Here is a 21,835-nt window from a genome sequence, read left to right as displayed (position 1 = left end):
TAAAATATCTTTTACAGCCAAATCACTTTGTCATTGGCATGTCCAAATATCATCTTCCTAACTCAAAATGTGCCCGAGTTAATGGTCAGAACAGAAAGGAAATGTAATTAATTAAAATAAGTACAGTACTTAACTAACCGCAATTAATTAATTAATCAAAAAACAAAAAATACTGTTTTTGACAAAGGACGTGCTCACTATTGTGCCGAAATTTCAGCTTCCTAGCTCAAAGGATGGCTGAGATATCGCCCAGACAAACAAGAAAGAAAGAAAGAAAACAAGAAAGAAAATAAGAAAGAAAACAAACAACCAGAGTGAAAACTGAGTACTCCTTTCAGCGTGCGTCACTGCCGAGCCCCCTTCGGTGCCCAGCAATGACGATTTGCAATGCCTGGAGATGGCATAGGAAAGGAGCGGTGTACAATGGACTAATCATGATCCTTGTCCATGAAAACATAGGTGTGGATTCATTGTACATTGAGCTGTGGTGCAAGTGGATCGAGTCATAACGGAAAACAAGTTTTTCAGTTTTGTTTTCAATTAATTTTAATATCAAAAGATGGTATGTATACTCATTCATAACCCAAATTATGATGCTAGCAGTCACCCGAGATAAGTTTTAAACATTCCAATCAATGTATGCATCTTCAATGACTACGTAGTGTGTTCAAAAAGTATCCGACCTTTATTTTTCGTGCGTAAAAAAAAAAAGCTAGGGAGGCGTTGATTGGTGCACGTATGTAGGTGATCCTAATGCGCACGCGTGAATTTTTTCCCACCTGCAGAAGCTGTCATTCGACGGCAGACCGCCGATGAGTGAGGACATGTAAGTGAGCGCCGTCGGATTTTCGTTTTTGACAAAATGACGGAAAACTTGAACAACGCTACTGCATCAAATTTTGTGTTTTTTGGCCTCGGGGATGTTTGATGCTTCCATTGTGATAACTGCAACCTGGTTTCTGGGTCGTACCCATAAACCCAGGACTCATCGCCAGTGATCACTGTGTTGAGGAAGCTGGGATCGCTGTTCACAGTCTCCAGCATGTCCTGTGCGATTCTCCAAACGGAGTTGCTTCTGCTCAATCGTTAGCAGCTTTGGTACGAACTTCGCTGAGATTCTCCTGAAGCCCAAATCCTCCTTCATAATGGAATGAACGGTGTTGAATCTTGCGGATCGTTTCCACTTGGGAATCACCAAGCTTTACACAAAATTTGATGCAGTGGCGTTGTTCAAGTTTTTCCGTCATTTTGTCAAAAACGAAAATCCGACGGCACTCACTTACATGTCCTCACTCATCGGCGGTCTGCCGTCGAATGACAGCTTCTGCAGGTGGGAAAAAATTCACGCGTGTGCATTAGGATCGCCTACATACGTGCACCAATCAACGCCTCCCTAGCTTCTTTTTTTTTTACGCACGAAAAATAAAGGTCGGATACTTTTTGAACACAGTAGTACTTTTAAGAGGCTATGTTAATCATATATTTATTCTTCGAGTAAATTACCCATTTTAAGGCCGATTTTGGATCTAACTTGCATATTTATGACATCATAATGACTCCAATCATAACAAAACCAACCTTATCATAATCCTTGACCCTGAAAGCATGGGTATAGATACCTTGTTTGTAAAGTTTGGATGTGTATTGGCCGAGTTATTGAGAAAATAAGATTTTCTCATGTTTTCTTCATGGGGGGTGGGAGGGGGTAAGCGAAAATCTTCGTGGGGGGTCTGTAGCAAAACGTATACAGATGTGGGCCTGTCACCCAAACTTTTTTGAAAGCCCTTGATATGTACAACAATAAAATCATGGGTGACTTCGTACATTTGCAATGAACACGAACTCCCCCCTCGAGCCTACAGTATTTGGCTATGTCCATCCTTCAAAAATAAAGAAGAACCTTTCTAACCCACTGTTTAATTCTAAAGGGCAATTCTAAAGGGTTTCGTTCGTTTCTAGACTTTGCCTATTTCATATTAAAATTGAGAATTGTTTGAATGGTCGACATAGCCAAGTCAAACCCGTGACCCACTTCCACCTGATTGGCTAAGCATGTGTGCATTTACTCGTGAGCACTGTGTGTTATGGGTTTTTTTCATTTATTTTATTTTCAGTAAATTTTTTTTTCTCCAGGAAAAAGGGCTCTATGACAAATTAGCATGCTATGGGGTAGTGCTAAGCAAGGTATTATTGTACAGAATAGCAATAATAAATTGTCATGAATTCAGACATGATTAATTGCTCAATTTATATAATGCATAGATAAATAAATAAAAATTGACAGTGTCAAAAACATCCCTTACCTTTACAAGGCCAAGAAGCTTCTTAATCAGTGGGTGTTGAGGATTGATTTCCAGTGTCTTTTTCTGGTTGGCATAGAACCTTAACAGATGAGAAAGAGTATTGAAAAAAGGCAAAGCAAAATGTACTAATGGTTAGAAGGGAACCATCCATGAAATGAGACGTTTAAGAATCAAGGAATCGCTGTACAGCAACATCTTACGTGGCAGCAGGGTCTCGGCCCGTCTGATAGGCCTGTGCCTTCATGATGCGCTCCATATTGCCAGACCAACCATACTGACTTGCTACGAGTGCACATGGTGAGTCAAGGAGTCGCTGGGATATCGCTGCTTTGTCAATCTGAGTGGAGACAAGAAAACGTGGCAAACTTACAAAAGCTCGGGAACCCTACAGATGGAGTCACATTTGGTGATGTCCAGGGTGTCGTTGTACGACTCAGTCTGATGGCACAGACCCCAAACAGTCAACTCACAGAAATTCACAATACTGCACAATGAACGGCATGTTCGGCTTAAGTATTCAAAAGCCATACATAGCAATGGGAAAGATAAGGTGAACAATACATTCTACTGTTACAAACTGCAGGTTTCTCTGACGACAGCATGTTGTGTTTGGAACACTGGTGTCTATGCCAACCTTGTCTTGAACATCGGTTGTGATAGACGTTTAAAATTCAAATTGGCTATCCTACTTGCCTAATAATTACTTAAGGAATATTACAGCAGGACAAAATAAATAAATATGCTGGAGAAAATAAATAAATATAATAGTTGAATACTGTTCTCCCCTATGGGCCGGTGCTCCTGCCTCACACCTAGCTCGGCTTCACGCTGTTGAAGCCAAAGCTTTCAGAATCAATGGAATCTCCCGCGATGAAGCTAACTCCGAGGGCCTTTCACTCACTCACCGCAGACAGGTAGGTGGTCTTTCTGTCTTCTACCGACTCCTCTCCGGCCTTGCTCCCCCAGCTCTCTGTGCTTTGTCCCCCAAATATTCCTACAGGTCGCACAAGATCTGCCAGCAACCCTCTGATGGTTAAACTGCCGAAATCTCGGCTCTCTGCTCACCTTCACTCTTTCATTCCTCTTTTCTCCTGCCTCTGGAACAAACTCCCACACTCCCTTCAATCCCACTCCTCCCTCCAGGTCTTTAAAACAGCTGTTCACCACCATCTCTTTTCTTTCCCCATCAAAAACCTTGATCTTTTCTTCCCCCACTAATTCACCCCAGATCCACCTTGCTTGAAATTCCAACTTCTTTCCTGGAAGTCCCGGCAGTGTCCATATGTTTTATACCTCTCCCACCCCCCCCCCCCCTTCCCATGCCTCCCCCCCCCCAAAGCCCTCTCCCTCCCACAGATCTCTCGATGTCCCTGCTCTCAGATGTTGTGTTTGCATTCCTCCCCCTCTCGCCCCATCTTGTCTACCGCTCCCCATGTTATATGTTTTATGTGTCGGTTTGTCTTTCTGTGTGATTAATGTTAGATCTTTCACGAGCCTCGATCTTGAATACAAATAAATAAATAAATAAATAAAACAGCAACACAGCAAATAATGCAAGAACATCATGTCGGTCATTAAATCAAAATGAAAACAAGCTTTCATCGAGACCAGGAAGTTAATGTAATCCATTACATCTTCCTCAGAACACAAGTATCACTACAATTGCAGAGTAGAGGGACTGACGGAGGGGAATATATAAAGACAAATTTGAAAGCCAGACATCACAAATAGACAGCTATTCTTAAATCTTGGAAATAAATGAATAAAAATCTGTATTCACAAGTGCCAAATTTAAATAGCATCAAACAAAACTCAAACTCATCAACAGACATTTGCAAACCGTGTCCCCATACCTTATCTTCCAGGCCGTCGTCCTTGAGCCAAGAAAGCAGTGGCCCAAACTTCTTCTCAATGGCTTCCTGCTTTTCTTTGGCATCGTCTCCCTCCTCAAACTGCAAGCCCTCCTTGGCAACATTTTGAAAGCGCTTCCCATCAAACTCTGGCAGGGCTTGGATGCAGTACTCATCCACTGGCTCAGTCAAGTACAAAACTTCATATCCCTTCTTGAGCAGCTGCTCTACGAATGGAGATGCTTCCACCTTCAAAAGCAAAAACATTACTCATTGTTCAAATGAACCACAACAATAAAAATTATGCATACTGTAGTTATATCATTACCCAATTTGGTTTGGATTTATTTAGAAATCATTTCTGATCGACAAAGCAATTGGGTGCACGAGTTAAATTCACGTGCATTTACACTAGAGGTACGAGTTAGCATTTGACAATAACACAAAAATAACAAAACGGTGAAAGTTCCTCCTCGCTTGAAGCTTGAATGCAAATGCAACATCTTTAGACATCAAAGATCACAACTTAATTCTCATTTGTGCCAATACATCGATTTATGCAATTTTCTATTTGGTTATAGGCTCTAATTGCTTCACAGCTTTTGACTTTATTTTCTTTGCCGAATGCAGTACAGTACTCTTTGCCCCATTTGTTGCCATTTTAACAAACACTTCCTGCTGTGCAAAATGTAATCACCATGGTGCAAGCTGCATTCTGGGGGATAAAGAAGCGTTATCTCTAACACTCGCTATTAGTCAGGCAGCTTAGCAGCATATTTATCGAAAATGGGGAACGGCTTGACAAAAGCGCCATTTTTATTTTGGTGGTCCATTAGACCATATACAATAGATTTAGGACCGGAGGCAAGAAATATACAGTGTTCTTCACCTTTTTATTGGACAAAAACCAAGGACAAAAACCAATTATGTATATATTTTCAACAAGGAGGCTAACTTTTATTTCATTACATGCAGTGTTATTTGTAAAACTTATGCATGCCTGCATAATAAATCTTACGCTTCCATGTAATAATAATTAGTAATATAATACCGAGTGTTTATACAAATGTGTTATACTTGTGACTCACGCACCTCTCATATATCTAACATGTACGCAACTACAAGGATGTAATGACAATATAGCTTTAGAACAGATAACATGTTGTTCAAGGTCATTTGTCCAGCAATTTATGTATTTACGATTTTAGTCTAACTCCAATAGCTGATGATTTATTTGCATAAATGTATTGCTCGATATTATGCTGTGCGAGTCGTATTTGCGCAAAAGTCAAACACTGTATATGTCTTGCCTCCGGTCCTAATTCTATTGCATATGGTCCAATGAACCACTAAAATAAAAATGGTACTTTTGTAAAGTCGTTCCCCCAAAAATTGCTAAGCTGCCTAACTACTAACAGCAGTCCCAACTACTAAAAAGGTTTCATTCAAAAAAACACGTCTCCAAGCAATTTCCATGGAAGTATCAATGAAGTTAAAAATGATTATGAAGTTAAATAAATAAATAAAAACTAACCCCAGAATGAGAATCACAGCATCGCTTAAATAAATGCATATATATATTTAGTTATAAAATCGCAAGATATGGTAAATTTTGTCAGATTTCACTCCAGATTTGGAGATTATTTAGTCTACAGCATCCAATCCTCATATTCTAAATCCAGATCTTGATCACATGCTTCAATTATGTAATGATAATTGATTGTGTTTCCAAGGTAAGGCACGTTTGAGTAGGCCGGAACAAAATGGCGGCTTAAGAACCCAGCGAGGTGCAGTGGGCTGACCAAGATGGAGGGCCGCCATATTGGTAAGCCACCACATCGGGTTTTTTTTTTTTTAAATCTTATGAGCACGTTGTTAATCATCTTCAAAAAGGGTGTTATAACACACCCAAACACCCCGTTTTCATCCCTGCAATCTGTCGACGGTCCAGGTGTATGCATGCAAAGTTTGGGCCCACTAGGTTTCATGGTTTTGGAGTTATGGAGGAGACAGATGGATGGACACTGCCTTTTTTATTATCATTATTATTACTATTATTATTATTATAATATATATATATATATATATATATTTTTTTTTCATAACCCTACCCACAGTGGAAAAAAATTTACATGGATAATTTATTCTGAGCATTCTATTGAAATGCAATGCAGACTTGATCGAGTGGCATTCCACAATTATGTAATGGAAGGAGGGATAAAACACAAAAACCCTTTACCTCTTGGCGACTTGTTCCTGCCACAAAATAAATGCGTTCTTGGTTCTCTTTCATCCTTTCAACATACTGCTCCAGGCTTGTGAGGTCTGACTCATGCAGGGACGACTGAAAACGTAGCAGCTTTGCAAGGCGCGTGCGATTCGAGTGATCTTCGATGACTCCCAACTTCATGTTTGTGCCAAACTCTTTCCAGAATTTTTTGAAAGCATCACCTGTAATTTTCTTGATCATGTCCAGTGTTTTACGAACCAACTTCTTTTTGATAACCTGCCAAAAGAACGCATGTGCGAGAATAAGACTTGCACAAAGGGAACCTTCGAATGAGAAAAGGGACGAGATCATTTTTCCACAAATACCTTCAGAAGTTTGTGCTGTTGCAAAGTTTCTCGAGAAACATTGAGGGGCAGGTCATCAGAGTCCACCTGTTATGAACACATGCCAACAGACAACATTCCAAAGTAAAATAAAAAAAGTCAACCCTGGATTTATTGAGTTTTCAATTTAGTGCATGCAAGGAACATTGAGGAAATAGAGAATCACAGGCAGGTGCTTGCACAAGTTATTGATAGAGTAATGAGAAAAATGACCACAGTGTGGTCACCAGCTGCGACGTGTAGAATCATGAGGATATCCGTTGCAATATGCGCTACCAAATTCGACCAGTCATTAAATTATACGCATGCACTAGCGTCTTTTTGTCTTTCAGCTAAATTTATTCTTGTTTCTTCAAACAAATCGCGATTTTATTCCGCGATGTTCTTACCTCATACCAACGCACATCCGAGTGTGTGCGCATGCGCTATTCAAAAAGGCACCCCAACAACAAGAACAACAACAACACGGTCCTCTCATAGAGCTGCTCGTCGCAGCTAAAAAACAACACTAACAAGTCAGGAGACGACGATGGTTCACGAGCGAGCGGTATTCAATGACAAAAGACGGACGATAACCGAAACAGGCCCGGACTGGGGGGTCGGGGGCCCACGTGGCAGGTGTCGGCCCCTGACATGCGGTGTACATGCCTATTTACAAAGGGCCCCAATGCGCTGCGTGCGCCGGCCTTTAAGAGCCAGCTGTACGTAATTGTGTGTGGTGCTGGCCTGGAAATGTCAAAACGAAGGTTACTGACCTTGAAATTAGATAGAAAATAATGTACAGTATAATCAGTTATGAGGTTAGTTAGCTACACAATACCGAAAATTCGGTTCGATTCCACCAACTTTGAAAATTTGACCTTTGTGACCTTCACAGGACAAAGGTCGAAGATTCTGAAATTTGTTGGAAAACTTGTATTTCATGATGTATGTGATAATATAAGATCATGTACGACATTTCACCCTATCAGGAAGCAAACAATGTAATAAAACCATCAAAAATCGACTTTTCTAAATTTCGTGACCTTGTGACCTTGACGCGAAAATGAAAAATCGAGCTCCGTGGGGCTAGACATGCCATTGGCCTAACCAAATACCGAAACCCGTCAGATTCCACCAACTCCCTCGGAGAAGATGTAGCTTGAACTCGATTACCCCCTAAAAAGACATCTTTTTCGGGCATGGCTCCGCCCACAATGGGCGCAATACGCCCACTCTAGGCAGGACACAACTAGATCACGATATCAACCTCCCACCCAAGTTTCATTAAGATCGGATGATACCATCGGGTAGTTATGCTGCGGACAGACAGACACACAGACACACACCCATGACGAATATCGTGGTCACTTTGCTTGATAACTCATGAACCAATAATCCGCTTTAAGAAACCTGCTCAGCATGTGTTAGACAAGCAAAACCACAACGACAAACCTGCTGACCAAAAAAAGCCTGACAGACCTGCACATTTTGATAGACTTGAACTCCATGCTGGTGGTGGAGACACACTGTACATCAATAACTCCATTTCTCACTCTCCTTTTACTGATCTTACACATCCAAAAACACAGGAGTACCACCTTTGGCTACGACCTCCCCTCAGCTCCAACATCACGTTTGTGGTGGACATTCCTCCAAACAGTGACAACTCCATCCACATCTTTCACAGACATGGACCAACTTTTAACCACTCATCGCAACTGTCTTCCTCATATGTGGGGATTAAATTGTCACCATGCAAATTGGCTGGGTGTTGGTCATTCTCACCAGCCATGCACATCAGCAAAGGACTTCTTCATGGGACTGACTCAATCTGTGAACTTTCCAACCCAGATTTCTCAGAAAACCAAATCCAGAAGGGAGGATTTGCCAATGACCAACTTCCCCACCAATGTGTTCTGCTCTTCCTCTACCCCATTTAGTTAATTTGATCATGTGCTTGTGAAGATCGACATCTCTGGCCACTCAGAGAACAGCCACATTGCCAGCGAGTCTGAAAGTTCACTCAGTCAAACTGGTGAGGACTTCAAGCGGTCATTGCACTTCAGGATTGGTTTCCCATATCTACAACCTCTGATATAAACTCAAGTCTAGGAATTCTTCCACAGAAACCTTCCCTCGATTATGCACAGATTCATCCCACCTCTTCTTGATTTACCACACCCATCCTCTCGCCCATGGTACACCAAATTATGGAGTGAGGCAGTTGGCTTGAAACAGCTTGCATTCTCTTCCAGGAAGGCATATCCAACTGAAGGAAACCTCAGATCATTCCAAAACACCTGCAATAAGTTTGTATGCTCCATGAGAGCGAGAAACAAACATCTGTCCAACCTCAAGATTGAACTTTCAAACTCGTCTCTCCTCCAAAACATGGTGGCAACTTGTCAAGTCCCTCTCTGGAGTATTGTCCCCCCCCCCCCCCCCTCCATCTCTTCCCACACTTCAAATGGCATCACAACCAACTCCACTCATAAGGCCAAATGCCTCATTTCTGTGTTTGCTTCCAAATCTTGTGTCCCCAACCACTTGCTTTCTGGACTCTGTATTTTGCTCCTGAGAAGGTGAAGAAGTTTCTGGTAAACTTAGTCTCTGATAAAGCAACGTTGCTCAGGTTGACGTGTGGAAACCAGATCATTGGAATCTCCGGCAATGAAGCTAAGTCTATGGGCCTATTACTTTCCCATTGGTGGTATCCATCTCTACCACCTCCTTTCTGGTTTTACACCCTCTGCTCTTTCTGTGCTTTGTAACCCACCCACCCCCACCCCCAGGCTTCTGCAGTGTAGACACAGCCCACCATCAACCCCCTTCTGATGAAACTCCCAAAATCCAGAAAAATCACTGATCACTTCTGCTCATCAGTTCCTCTTTTTCCCCCCACCTGTGGAACCAACTTCCACATCCTCTTCAAAGTCATTATTCCCTTCAGGTTTTCGATAAAGTTGTTCACCACCATCTCAGATCGTCCCCCATCCCCATCCCAAATCATCTTCTTTTTTTAGCCCCGTTAACCACCCTCCCCCACTCCCAAGTACACCTTCAAACTTTCTAGTTTTTCCTTCCTGAGACTTTGCTCCTGATCCTGTACACCCTCTGCATCTTCCTATACCCATCATTCTTACCCACATCCTTTGTCCTTGTCCATCCATTTTATCTCTTGGCCCTACTGTTGGCGTTTCACCCTTCAGTTTCTGTTGTTCCTTTTGTTCTGTTGCACACTGATCCGGTCTGTTCTCGCTCATCCACGAGTCTCATTTGTATCAATATTTATTTAAAGCCAATTGGTAAATAAATACATTGGAGTCAAATGGCAAAATACAGAGTTATCAGCACAAGGGTGCAGAGTGTTGACTAGATAGTGCTTTAAAATGAGGTATACATACCACACCCTTGACGAAGTTCAGGTACTTAGGCATCATATCATGGAAATCATCAGTGATGAAGACACGTCGTACATACATCTGCAAAAAAAGCAGTTTGGTCTCAGGTCAACCTGCACCTTTTGTTCAGGATAATCATATAATAACAACACATTGCCAAGAGTTCGTGGAACCAGTGGTCGGTCACGAGAGCATGCATCAACTCAAAGAGAAGTGACGTCTTGGCTGTGCAAATAATTTCAAGATGGGAGAAAATATTCACCTGCCAAGTGACAGCAGCACTGTAATGAAATTTCTGGTGAAATTTCTGGCTCAATTTAAAATTTATAAGAGAGCTTTATTTAAATTTATAAGAGCTATAAGTTCAGAGACAAGTCTCACACTGAAGTGATCAAGCATGCAAAAGGTTTAAACGAGGATCAGAAATGGACAATGATCATGCTCACAAGTAATAAAGTGCTGTCACTCCTGCAAATGTTAGCGTGTTGAACATATTTGGGCTATTGCCGCATCAATGCAGCAAAACCAGGCATCAGTATTGTAAGTCAACACATTTTAAATGCTCAGACAAAACATTAAAGTACTGATGGAAATGAGCAATAAAATGCACAAAACAGCAATCAATGTAGTTAACCAAATATTATTGGCCACTAACAAAGTTAGGCAATCCATATATCATCGTTTGAAAATCAGCAAGAAAATGCAAGTTTCACACACCTTTATGTAATCGGTTAGCTTGGAGCCATATTCATCAAAAAGGCCTCTTGGAGCTGCCTTGGGCACAAACAAAATAGACCTGAAAGTCACCTCACCCTCTGCTGTGAAGTGTATCCAGGCCATTGGGTCTTCAGTTTCCTGCCACCAACACAATCATTGTACAATCAAACATCTCGGCCAATGACAAGACTAATCACTGCTACATGTAATTTGATGGCAAGGTGAAGGGCATGATCGGGGGTCAAATCCAAAAAGATCATTACATATTTCATGCATTCCCCATTCAGGTTCATTCAAGTTGGTTTGTTTGATGCTCCCAGATGAGCATACAGTATAGCTCAATTCTGGGCTCCCAGGTTCAAATGTATTACACCGTGTTGATTACCACCGCCACCAAAGGTGGATGGAGGTTATTTATGTTTTCACCCCTGTCTGTTTGTGAACATGATATCTCAAAGAGTTGTGGACGGATTCGGACGAAATTTGGCAGAGAGTTTGGGTATGTTACAAGGACGAAATGATGAGATTTTGGTGAATATCTGATCCGGCTAATAGAATTTTAAAAGCGATTCTTCACCATTGGGAGATAGGGCCAAAATGATATATAGCAGGATATCTCCATAAGGTTTGGATGGATTTGGACAAAACTTGGTGGAGAGGTTGGGTGTGTGACAACACCGAATCGACTCGATTTTGTTGAAGATCTGAATATGGATTCAGATACGAGAATTATTTAATTTTTTTAAGTGATTCTTCATCATCGAGAGATCGGACAAAAAGTGATATAGAACATGGTATATAAAAAAGTTGTGGACGAGTTGTGAATAAACGTGGCGGATGAATTGGTTAGGTGACAAGAACAAGCCGATTCGATTTTGGTTCAGGTCCGAATCCAAATTCGGCCCATCAGTGGATACAAAATGTGAACTGTTCCGCCTGGCGGAGGTATGCGCTCTACCGAGTGCCCTTCTAGTTTGTAGCGTCACGTCCTGCATATAACATGCACAAGTCTGACATTCATATAAAGGGAGACCAATGCATTTATAAATGAACCAAGCTTGTGTAAGAATTGAGACGATCTTAAGCCGTTACAAGCACACAACTCAATGTGGTTAGCGGTCAGCGTGAGTCTGACAAACAGTTAGGGGAATTTTTTTTTTGTAATTTGGCCAAGGTGCTGGCAATTACTGCCCAATTTGCAAAATAGACAATGTTTTTTTGTTTGTTTGTTTGTTTTAACAACACCAGCAACCCATACCAATGGGTCTCCAGTTTAACTTCCCAGCCGATGGATAAAGCAGTCATTGATGCCACATCCTGCTGCAGAACACTGATGTGACAGTTTAAAGTCGTGTTAATAATCAAAGCCAGATTGGACAGTTCAAAGGAGCGTGCACTTCTACACTCACCTACAAACCTAAATTCCCTTTTGGTTATCAAACATGTGTAGAAACTTTACATTGACCCTAAACAAAAACGTGATGCTTTTGCCCCAATATACTGTACTAGGTTTATTGAATACATCATGTGATAGGTAGAAATGTGAATGCAAAGGTCAAAGTATGACCACATTCATTGACAATGAAAACAGTAAAGATGTTGCTGATATTTTAAAGGATTAAGATACTATGGCAGCTTACAAGCAAAATAACCAAATCTCACCTTAGAAAATGATTTGTAAAAAGCCTTGTACTCATCATCCTCCACCTCCTTACTTGGCCTTTGCCAAATAGGTTTCATGTCGTTAATCAGCTCCCAGTCCCATACAGTCTTTTCCACCTGCAAGGCAGCAAGAATCGTTTAGATGTCGGGTAATTAGAGGCAAACAAATAAAAATATAAAAGTTAATCTAAATATTTCAAGGTTTACCAGAACTAGCAAATAACCCTTCCTAGCAGAAGGAATAATTCCCCAACAATTAACACATAGTATTTTAATAAAACATGTAATATCCACTCCCACCAAGAGCAATGCTATACCACACATATGAGTATTTACTAGGAGAATAGGGTCCCTGCACCTCCAGGATTGTGGGTTTTTTCAAACCACGTAAAACCTGCCCATGATGTACTCCCAAGAGTACAACTACCAGCTTTCAACTCCTGCCATCGTCCAGATGTTCAGGAGTGCATACACGTCAAATACACAAACGAACAAGAAAGAGCAATCAAAGATTGCAGACCCTCGCCAGGACGTGTTTTTAGTGGTTTTTAAGGCCTTTGTGTTCAAACAACTATGGCGGCCGAACCACGTGACCGATGACATCACCATTATTATTTTTTCTCCACCAATTTAACCATAGATGACGCTCAAGAAATTTCATCTTGATCAGATGAAGTTTTGTACTTGTCGAATTATAATGGCATAATGGAGGAACTTATGGCATCATCAACATATTTTATTCCCCATGGAGAGTTCTTTACAATGAGGCATATCATTTTTTTCAATGCAGTGCTTTCAGAGACAGAGGTGCAAAGTTTTCCGGTTTTTCCAAGATGGCGCCCGTACCGTGCGACCTATGACGTTATAATTATAATCAAAAATTCTGCAGGAGGAGGTGCACCTACAATGAAAATTTCCTGTCAATCGAATCAATGGTTGCAGAGAAAATCATATTTATTCTGTGCGGACAAACAGACAAATAAACTAGAGGTTCCAGGGAACCTAAGCCTGGTGTTGGGCTAGCGGCTAGGGAGCCAGCTTAGGATCCTAGGATCCTGGGTTCGAATCCCGGTCGATCGCTGAATTAACGCCAGGGGGGTTGACTCAGCCTGTCATCCTTCCGAGGTCGGCTAATTGAGTACCAGTTCACTGGTAATTCCCTGTTTGTCGTAAAAAGGCGACAAAAAGGGTTGGCGTCAGGAAGGGCATCCGGCCGTAAAACATTGCTTCAAAAAGGGGACCAAAAAACAACAACAACCGCGGTGCCCGAAAAAGGCCAACCCCCGCCTTGCGGGGAAAAATGGCCTCTAAACGGTGGTTCCAGGGAACCTGAACTCAACTGGTCTATATCAATATGGTTAGAATATGCATAATAGAACCACAAACTATATAGTTTATATGTGCTAAAGAGGTACAGTAACGTTGAAGGTATCTCATGTTTAAACAGGAAACTAGAAAAAAATTGAGTTTTAAGTGAGGCATGAAAAGTAAAACTACAATTACTTTTCTCAGATTTCAGACTTGAATTTATTATATGTGTTGAGGTTTGTTACATACTGTCTACACACCAAGTTTCAGCCTTCTAGCTAATCTGGAAGTACCAGATTGACAAAAATCGATTTTTCAATATGGCTGCCCTGCCATGACCATTTTTGGGCGTGCAACGCCCAAATGCAATCCCAAACTAGTTTATGTCTTAAAGATGCTGCATAACAAGTTTCATCAAATTTGATCAATATTTGTGACTTTTAGAGCAGAGACGTCGAATTGTTTACAGACGACAGACAGACGGACGACGGACACTGGGTGTCGACAAAAACTCAGCTGGACATAGTCCAGTTGAGTTAACAAACTCAAATGCAATACCCTCTCCTCGCTTCGCATCGTGCCATGCCGAGGAAAACGTTTTGATTCATTGGGTTTTTCCCTGGAGAGGGTTAAATTCAGTAATGAGATAATCCTATAATTACCGGCTCCTTTAGAGGATTCCAACAGGTGAACAGATAAACCTGTTCACTGTCTGTTCATATTAATTGGACTATTAATTGACCATTCACGAGACATGTGTGCCGTTTAGTACATAAGCCTGCCCATTTGTGTTCACACTTGCTCTAGTGGGCGGCCATGTACACGGCAACAATCCTACTGTCAAGGGTGCAAGTGTATGTAAAAAAAAAAAAAAGTCACCTGGCTACAAAAGTAAATATCCATGATCCAACACAGCAACCCAAATTAGTGAATGAAACTGCTTCCACAATTGTCCCCTGCCCCTTCCTCAACCTGCCTTTAAAATGTGGCGTATGTTCAGGGTGCTATTGCTGGCACCCTGAACATACATCGATGTATGAAAATATCAATGACTGACAACAATTCTAGACCAACATTTATAACAGCACAAATCATACAAGTAAAAACACACCTTTTTTGCCTTTTCTTTTTCCACTTTTTCCACTTCAACCTCAGCATCATCCTCACTTTTTGTTTCTTCACCCTCTTCTTCATCATCCTCATCCTCCTCGGCTTCCTCCACTGTCTCAGTCTATCCGAAAAAAAATAAATGCAATGTTCACAATTTATATCACCTCTTTTGATGTCCTCATTGTTCACAATTATTTACCAGAATATTATCATCAGTCAAAGGAAAAAGTAATACATGCGATGGAACAAAAATCAGATTTGGGGGGGGGGGGGGGGGGGGAATTAATTCTTCAAAAAGGTGCTTCCAGGTGTAGAATAAATCATGCCACACACCAAATAATGAATAAATGAATGGCTAGATGGGATAGATGCACAGATAAGACAAACAGCATCATTGCTAAAGTGAAATAAAATACATTTTCAGGATAGCTTCAATATGGTGGGGGGAATGGGGGGAATTCTTGGATTGCCATACATTTGTATTGCGATCCCTGAAGATCAAAATGAATTACTGAAATATCACACTGCACTTTGCATCTTGAGTTGAATGAAAGCTGCCCCCCCCCTCCCCTCCCCACACCCACCACAAACCCCAAGTCCTCACTTTCCCCCTCCCAATCCTAAAGCGTCAAATCCCCTGCCCACACCAAGCCTTCATAAAACCTCCCCAGAAAGGACAAGTGACCATGAGCAGGTCATGGCCCATCATGGTCGCCTGTCCAACTCAGTCCCGCGAGATAGTCACGTGAAAAAGTAAGTACACCCCATGTAAAGTTTTGACCTTTTCAACATATTTCAACATACAGCTATTTGATCTTCATTTCAACAATATTGATAGATAAAGGTGATATAATATAACAAATATCATGAAACATTTACATTTTGTAGTCCATTGTATAATTTAAATAAACATAAATGCAAATTTCACATGTGGAAAAAGTAAGTACACCCTTGGCTCTAATAGGTGGTAATGCCCCCTTTGGCAGAAACAACCTCAAGTAGGCGTTTCTTATAACTGTCAACCAGTCTCTGACCGACTGGGAGAAATTTTTTCCCACTCCTCCATGCAGAATTCTTTCAGCTGTGCAATATTTGAGGGGTTTCTTGCATGCACAGCTCGTTTCAAATCCCCCCACAACATCTCGATGGGATTTAGATCCAGGCTTTGACTTGGCCATTCCAGAAACCTCCATTTCGTTCTTTTCAGCCATTCCTTGGTGGATTTACTGGTATGTTTAGGGTCATTGTCATGTTGCAAGGTCCACCTTCGGTTGAGCTTCAACTTTCTGACAGATGGCCTCACGTTATCCTCAAGCACCCTCTGGTACAATGAAGAATTCTTAGTGGATTATATGATGGTGAGCTGCCCAGGCCTTGATGCAGCAAAGCTGCCCCAAACCACAATATTTCCACCACCATGCTTTATAGTTGGAATCAGGTTCTTGTGGTCAAATGCTGTCTTTGGTTTTCGCCAAACATGTCTTCTGGTACTGTGGCCAAATAGCTCTACCTTTGACTCATCTGTCCAGAGCACATTGTTCCAGAAGTGCTGGTCTTTGCCTAGGTGTTCATTGGCAAACTTTAGTCTTGCCCTGTTCTTTCTGGACAGCAAAGGTTTCCTCCTGGCACACCTCCCATGTAGATCAAATTTGTGCAGCCTCTTTCTAATGGTAGACTCGTGCACTTTGACATCAACATTGGCAAGAGCTACCTATAGGTCCCATGATGACATTCTGGGTTTCTTAGAGACTTCTTTCAGCATCTTGCTGTCTGCTCTCGGGCTGAACTTGCTGGGGCGGCCTGGCCTGAACAAGTTGGCAGTTGTTTGGAATCTTCTCCACTTGTAGATGATCTTCCGGACAGTCGAATGATTGATTTCAAATTGTTTGGAGATCTTTTTAAATCCCTTCCCAGACTCGTGGGCATCCATAACCTTTTTCCTGAAGGCCTCAGAGAGCTCTTTTGATCTAGGCATGGTGACGCTGCACACTTCAACAACAAAGAGCAAACCAAACTAAATGTCTGAGGTTTAAATAAGACAGGTTCCTCCAAGATCCTCTCTGATGATGTTCTAATCATTTGCACCTGAGCTGGTGCATCCGATTCTAATTTTAGGTATTTGAAGTACCGTAAAATTCGGACTATTAGCCGCAACTTTTTCCCTCAACTTTGACCTCTGCGGCTAAAATAACGATGCGGCTTGTTTATGGAATTTTCATAAACTTGGAGTGAATGAATCCATGATCAGACGTTGGAGAAAGCAGAGGGGCGAACTTTCTCGCTGCAAAAAGTCAACAAAGGCTTTCAGAGGTAGGAAATGCCGATGGCCCGAACTGGAAGACGAACTTGAAGACTGGGTTAACACACAGAGAGTGGATGGTCGGGGTGTTTCTACTGTTCAGATTAGACTCAAAGCAAGATCGATCGCTGCAGAAAAGAAAATAGAAGAATTTCAGGGCGGGCAGTCATGGTGTTTCAGATTTATGAAACGCAAAGGTCTTTCTGTCAGAGCACGAACGACTCTCTGTCAACAACTCCCTCCTGACTTCGAAGAAAAAAATCGCAAACTTTCGGAACTACACGCAGGAGAAAATAGCAGAGAACGTCATTGCTCCGCAGGACATAATTAATATGGATGAGGTCCCTCTGACCTTTGACCTACCTCTCAATCGGACTGTAAACAAAAAAGGCAACCATGATTGAATTTGTGCTTTGCGCGCGTCTGACAAGTTTCTGTGGCTGTCGAGTTTCTCACTTTTTGTGGTTAATAAATGGTTGCGGCTTATAAACCAGTGCGGCTTGTGTGTGTTTAAATTCCACTTAAAAAAAAAAATTAGGGGATGCGGCTTATATAACGATGCGCTCAATAGTCCGAAATTTACGGTAGTGATAAATGTAAGGGTGTACTTACTTTTTCCACATGCAAAATTTGCATTTATGTTTATGTAAATTATACAATGGACTACAAATGTAAATGTTTCATGATATTTGTTATATTATATCACCATTATCTGGCTCGCTCAATATTGTTGAAATGAAGATCAAATAGCTGTATGTTGAAATATGTTGAAAAAGTCAAAACTTTACATGGGGTGTACTTACTTTTTCACGTGACTGTATATGGAAAAGATATGTGACAATAAACAATCCAAAACCAATTATCTTCCCGTTTGGTACATCATTAAAAGCAAATAATTCGTTCTCGGACAAATTTCTCATGACCTGGGTTAATCTCTGCTTGAGATAATCCCACAGTTATTTGGGCGGTGCATAAGTTAACAGACTGCTGTCTTAAATCGCTGAGGTCAATCTTGAGGCCAGTGACACATATCAGCTCAAAATTATTTTAACTGCCGCTTTGGTAGTTTTACAATGAAGGGAAAACGTCTCGAGAATGCATAGCAATTGTGAATATGACAGCTCCAGACATCTTTGGCTACGCATAGCAGTGAACAAAAAAGTGGCAGCCGTAAGATTTTTCATCAGGATGAAATTGTGGGTGAGTGTTGTCAGGCCAGCTGTCCAACCAATCGGCAGGAAGGACTGACTGTTAGAGGAACACAAACAGCAGACATACAAACAAGCGTATTATTACAGACTTGGCATTTAATATGGAATTTTTTTTTTTTCTTGACTTGGGTTTACTTTCTTAACTCAGTATATCAATCTGGTGAGTTTCTTTCACACTTTGGTGATTTATTTGTTAAAAGAACCATGTCACTGATTGTCTGTCGCAGCAAGAAGTCAACAACAGGTTTATATCACAGGTGGCGTGGCAAAATGTACGGACAGGTGGATTTGATGATTGGCTTCACAGTTGGGTATACAAGGGTTGTTGCGTTCTGTATTAGTGGAAAACAACTGCTGCACGTCTCCAAAAGTTATTGCCGCTTCCTCTGGAGATGGTCCGTCAACTCGACAATGCTGTTTGTCATGGAGTGGTGGCTTTACGAAATTACGGCATGAAACAGCGTGCTATTGCTCGGCAGTATGGCAACACTCAAGGTCAGGTATCAAAGATCCTGAAACGAAATGCTCAAAGGGGTGTCCCTACTCCAATACCGAGGCCAGGATGCCCCGCAGAACCACAAGGAGGGATGATCACCAGCTGCACCGGTTAGTCCGCAATGGCCGTACCAAGTCAGCTAATCGGCTTAGGGCTGAGTGGCAGCAACTGACAAATGTGCCTGTATCCAGAAGGCTAGTCAACCAACGACTGGTTCAAGCAGGCTATCATGCCAGGCGTCCCCTGAGAAAGCCACGCCTGACCAGACAACACCGCCAGCGCCGATTGCAGTGGGCCAGAGAGCACCGTCAATGGCAGCCAGGACACTGGAATCATGTGATCTTCAGTGACGAGTCTAGATTTCTGGTCTATCGTCAAGATGGCCGCGTCCGAGTGCGCAGACAAGTGCATGAAGCCTACAACAAAGATTGTATAGTGCCAAGAGTCCAAGCTGGAGGTGGTGGGGTGACCGTTTGGGCTGCTTTTCATGCAGGGGGCAAAACTGACCTGGCTGTTCTGAATGGAAACTTGAACCAGTTCAAGTCCAGGGCCTTTCTGGAAGAAACATTGCTTCCATTTGCTCGTGCAGCCTTTCGAGGAAACTTTGTCTTCCAAGATCACAATGCATGGCCTCATCGTGCTCACATCATCCAACACTTTCTTGCTGACCGTGGTGTAGAGCATATGGAGTGGCCTGCCATGTCCCCGGATATGAATCCGATAGAGAACTTGTGGGCAGAATTAACGCGTCAAATCGACCACTTGGACCAGCAGCCGACCTCTGCGCGTGAATTGCAGCAGGCTATTGTCACTGCATGGCAAGCGATTCCTGTCCAAACCTTGGCAAATCTCATGAACAGCATGCCTCAACGTGTACGTGCTCTCCTGAATGCTCGTGGGAGTTACACGAAGTACTGAACTGTAATTTTACTGTTCGTAATCCCAGTCGTAATTTAACTTTTGTTTTTGTTAAAAAAAAATTTGGCTAATGTGCAAAATAAAGAGATACTTCTGGAAAACGTACAGAAGTTTAACACAGTACTGTCCATGAATTGAGTTCGATATCAGTTTACATCACTTTCAAGGATCAATTTATATGTTTCGAAATGTCAAATGTGGTTTTTGTTTCTTTTAAAGGTCACATTAACAAAATCTAGAATAATTTCAATATAATTCCAATGAACTTTTGGTTCTAAGACATCTTGAAAAGTAAGTTCACCCCCACAAAAAAAATATTCCATATTAAATGCCAAGTCTGTATATAGATATTTTAGTTGAATATTTAGTCTATATTTAGATTAATTAACCACATTTCAAAGTTGGCCTCCAAAGCCAGCAGTGAACCGTCATGTGGAATCAACTTCCACATCCTCTTCAATCTCATGCATCCCTCTAGGTCTTCAAGACAACTAAAAACAGCTGTTCAGCACCATCTCAGATTGTCCCCAATCCAAAACTATTACCTTTTCTTCACAACAACAACAGGCATTTTAAGGCCATTTTCTCTGCCAGAGCAGGGGTTAGCCTTGACAATCATGATCATGACAACCATGACCACATGACAATCTTCTCCATCTCCCCTTGTTAACTCCCTTGCCCGCATTTCTTCTTCCACCACCTTTAGCCAAGTCTTTCTCGGTCTTCCCAGTCCTCTACTTCCTTCTACATTCATTTCCATCACTCTTCTCAACCAGTCACTTTCATCCTTCCTCCTCACATGACCAAACCATCTCAACCCGTTTCTCTTCACAGCATCCATCACAGGCTCTATTCCCATCGTCTTTCGCAATTCATCATTTGTCTTCCTCTCTCTGAACGATACTCCGCACATCCACCAAACCATTCGCATTTCCACCCTTTCCAGCCTTCTTTGCTGCTCTACATTCATTCTCCATGTCTCGCTCCCATAAATCACAACACTTGTCACACATGCAGCATACACCTTTCCCTTCAGCTTCAACGACACTCCCCTCCTCGTCAGCACGCCACTCAGTTCCCGAAACTTCTTCCATGCACATCTCACTCCAGCAACCGTTGCCGAGTCTGATACACCTTCTCCATTTCAGCATGTCTCCGAGGTAGCAAAATGTTTTCACACCATCTCCAAGATCCAACAACATTTCCTCCATCTGCAGCTCCCTCTGTGCACACCTTACACTTAAATTTAGCTGCCACACTGCTTGCCACACCTCAAATGGTTGCCACACCACAAATGTAGCTGCCACACCTCACCAACCCTCTCAGACTACTACATTTTTGATGAACCCACTCAGCACACATTGTACATTGAATGGAGTTCACTCCGACACCCTTCCTGCACACAGCACACGGCCACTTCCCAGTTCTTTCCACCTCACCACATGCTTTACCACTTGCCATCACCTTCGTTTTTCCGATATTCACCTTCAGACCTTTTGTCTCCATACATTCCTTCCACTTGTTCATCTTCTCCTTCAATCCATCCATACTTTCCGCAATCAACACCAGATCATCTGCATGCAACTCCCCCCACAGTAAACCCTCCTTTACATTCCGAGCCAGCACCTCCATCACAGCTACAAATAGTAGTCGACTTAGTACCGACCCCTGATTCACTCCCACCTTCACCTGAAACTCACCACTGTTCCCGTCCTGACAGCTGTGCGCGCTCTCTCGTACATTGCCATCACTGCTCTGATCAACCATTCCTCCACTCCTAACTTCCTCAATGCCCATGTCACTACTTCGCGTGGAACTCTATCAAATGCTTTCTCCAGATCAACAAACCCAATAAACATCATCTTCCTCTTCTCCATGTACTTCTCCTGCAACTGCCTTGCAATAAAAAGCGCATCTGTCGTTCCTCTTCCTGGCATAAATCGAAACTGCATTTCGTCGATCTTC

At 42.0% G+C, this 21,835-nt stretch overlaps 1 protein-coding gene across 3 annotated transcripts in view; it reads right to left on the bottom strand.

The window, feature by feature from the left end:
* HSP90B1 (heat shock protein 90 beta family member 1) overlaps positions 1-21,835 on the bottom strand; it is a 68,364-nt gene that overhangs the window by 12,563 nt on the left and 33,966 nt on the right. For all 3 annotated transcript variants that reach the window (XM_078776025.1, XM_078776024.1, XM_068112777.2), the window contains exons 8-16: positions 14,948-15,067; positions 12,529-12,645; positions 10,867-11,004; positions 10,153-10,230; positions 6,749-6,814; positions 6,393-6,659; positions 4,157-4,402; positions 2,504-2,640; positions 2,304-2,382 (exon numbers count right to left, since the gene is read on the bottom strand). In XM_078776025.1, the coding sequence (XP_078632151.1) occupies positions 2,304-2,382; positions 2,504-2,640; positions 4,157-4,402; positions 6,393-6,659; positions 6,749-6,814; positions 10,153-10,230; positions 10,867-11,004; positions 12,529-12,645; positions 14,948-15,067 (1,248 nt within the window). The remainder of the gene's footprint in view (positions 1-2,303; positions 2,383-2,503; positions 2,641-4,156; positions 4,403-6,392; positions 6,660-6,748; positions 6,815-10,152; positions 10,231-10,866; positions 11,005-12,528; positions 12,646-14,947; positions 15,068-21,835) is intronic.

This window comes from Myxine glutinosa, chromosome 4 (genome assembly GCF_964187855.1).
Source record: "Myxine glutinosa chromosome 4, kmMyxGlut1.1, whole genome shotgun sequence".
In the NCBI taxonomy this organism is placed as follows: Eukaryota; Metazoa; Chordata; class Myxini; order Myxiniformes; family Myxinidae; genus Myxine; species Myxine glutinosa.
This window is presented reverse-complemented; position numbering and strand designations above follow the sequence as displayed.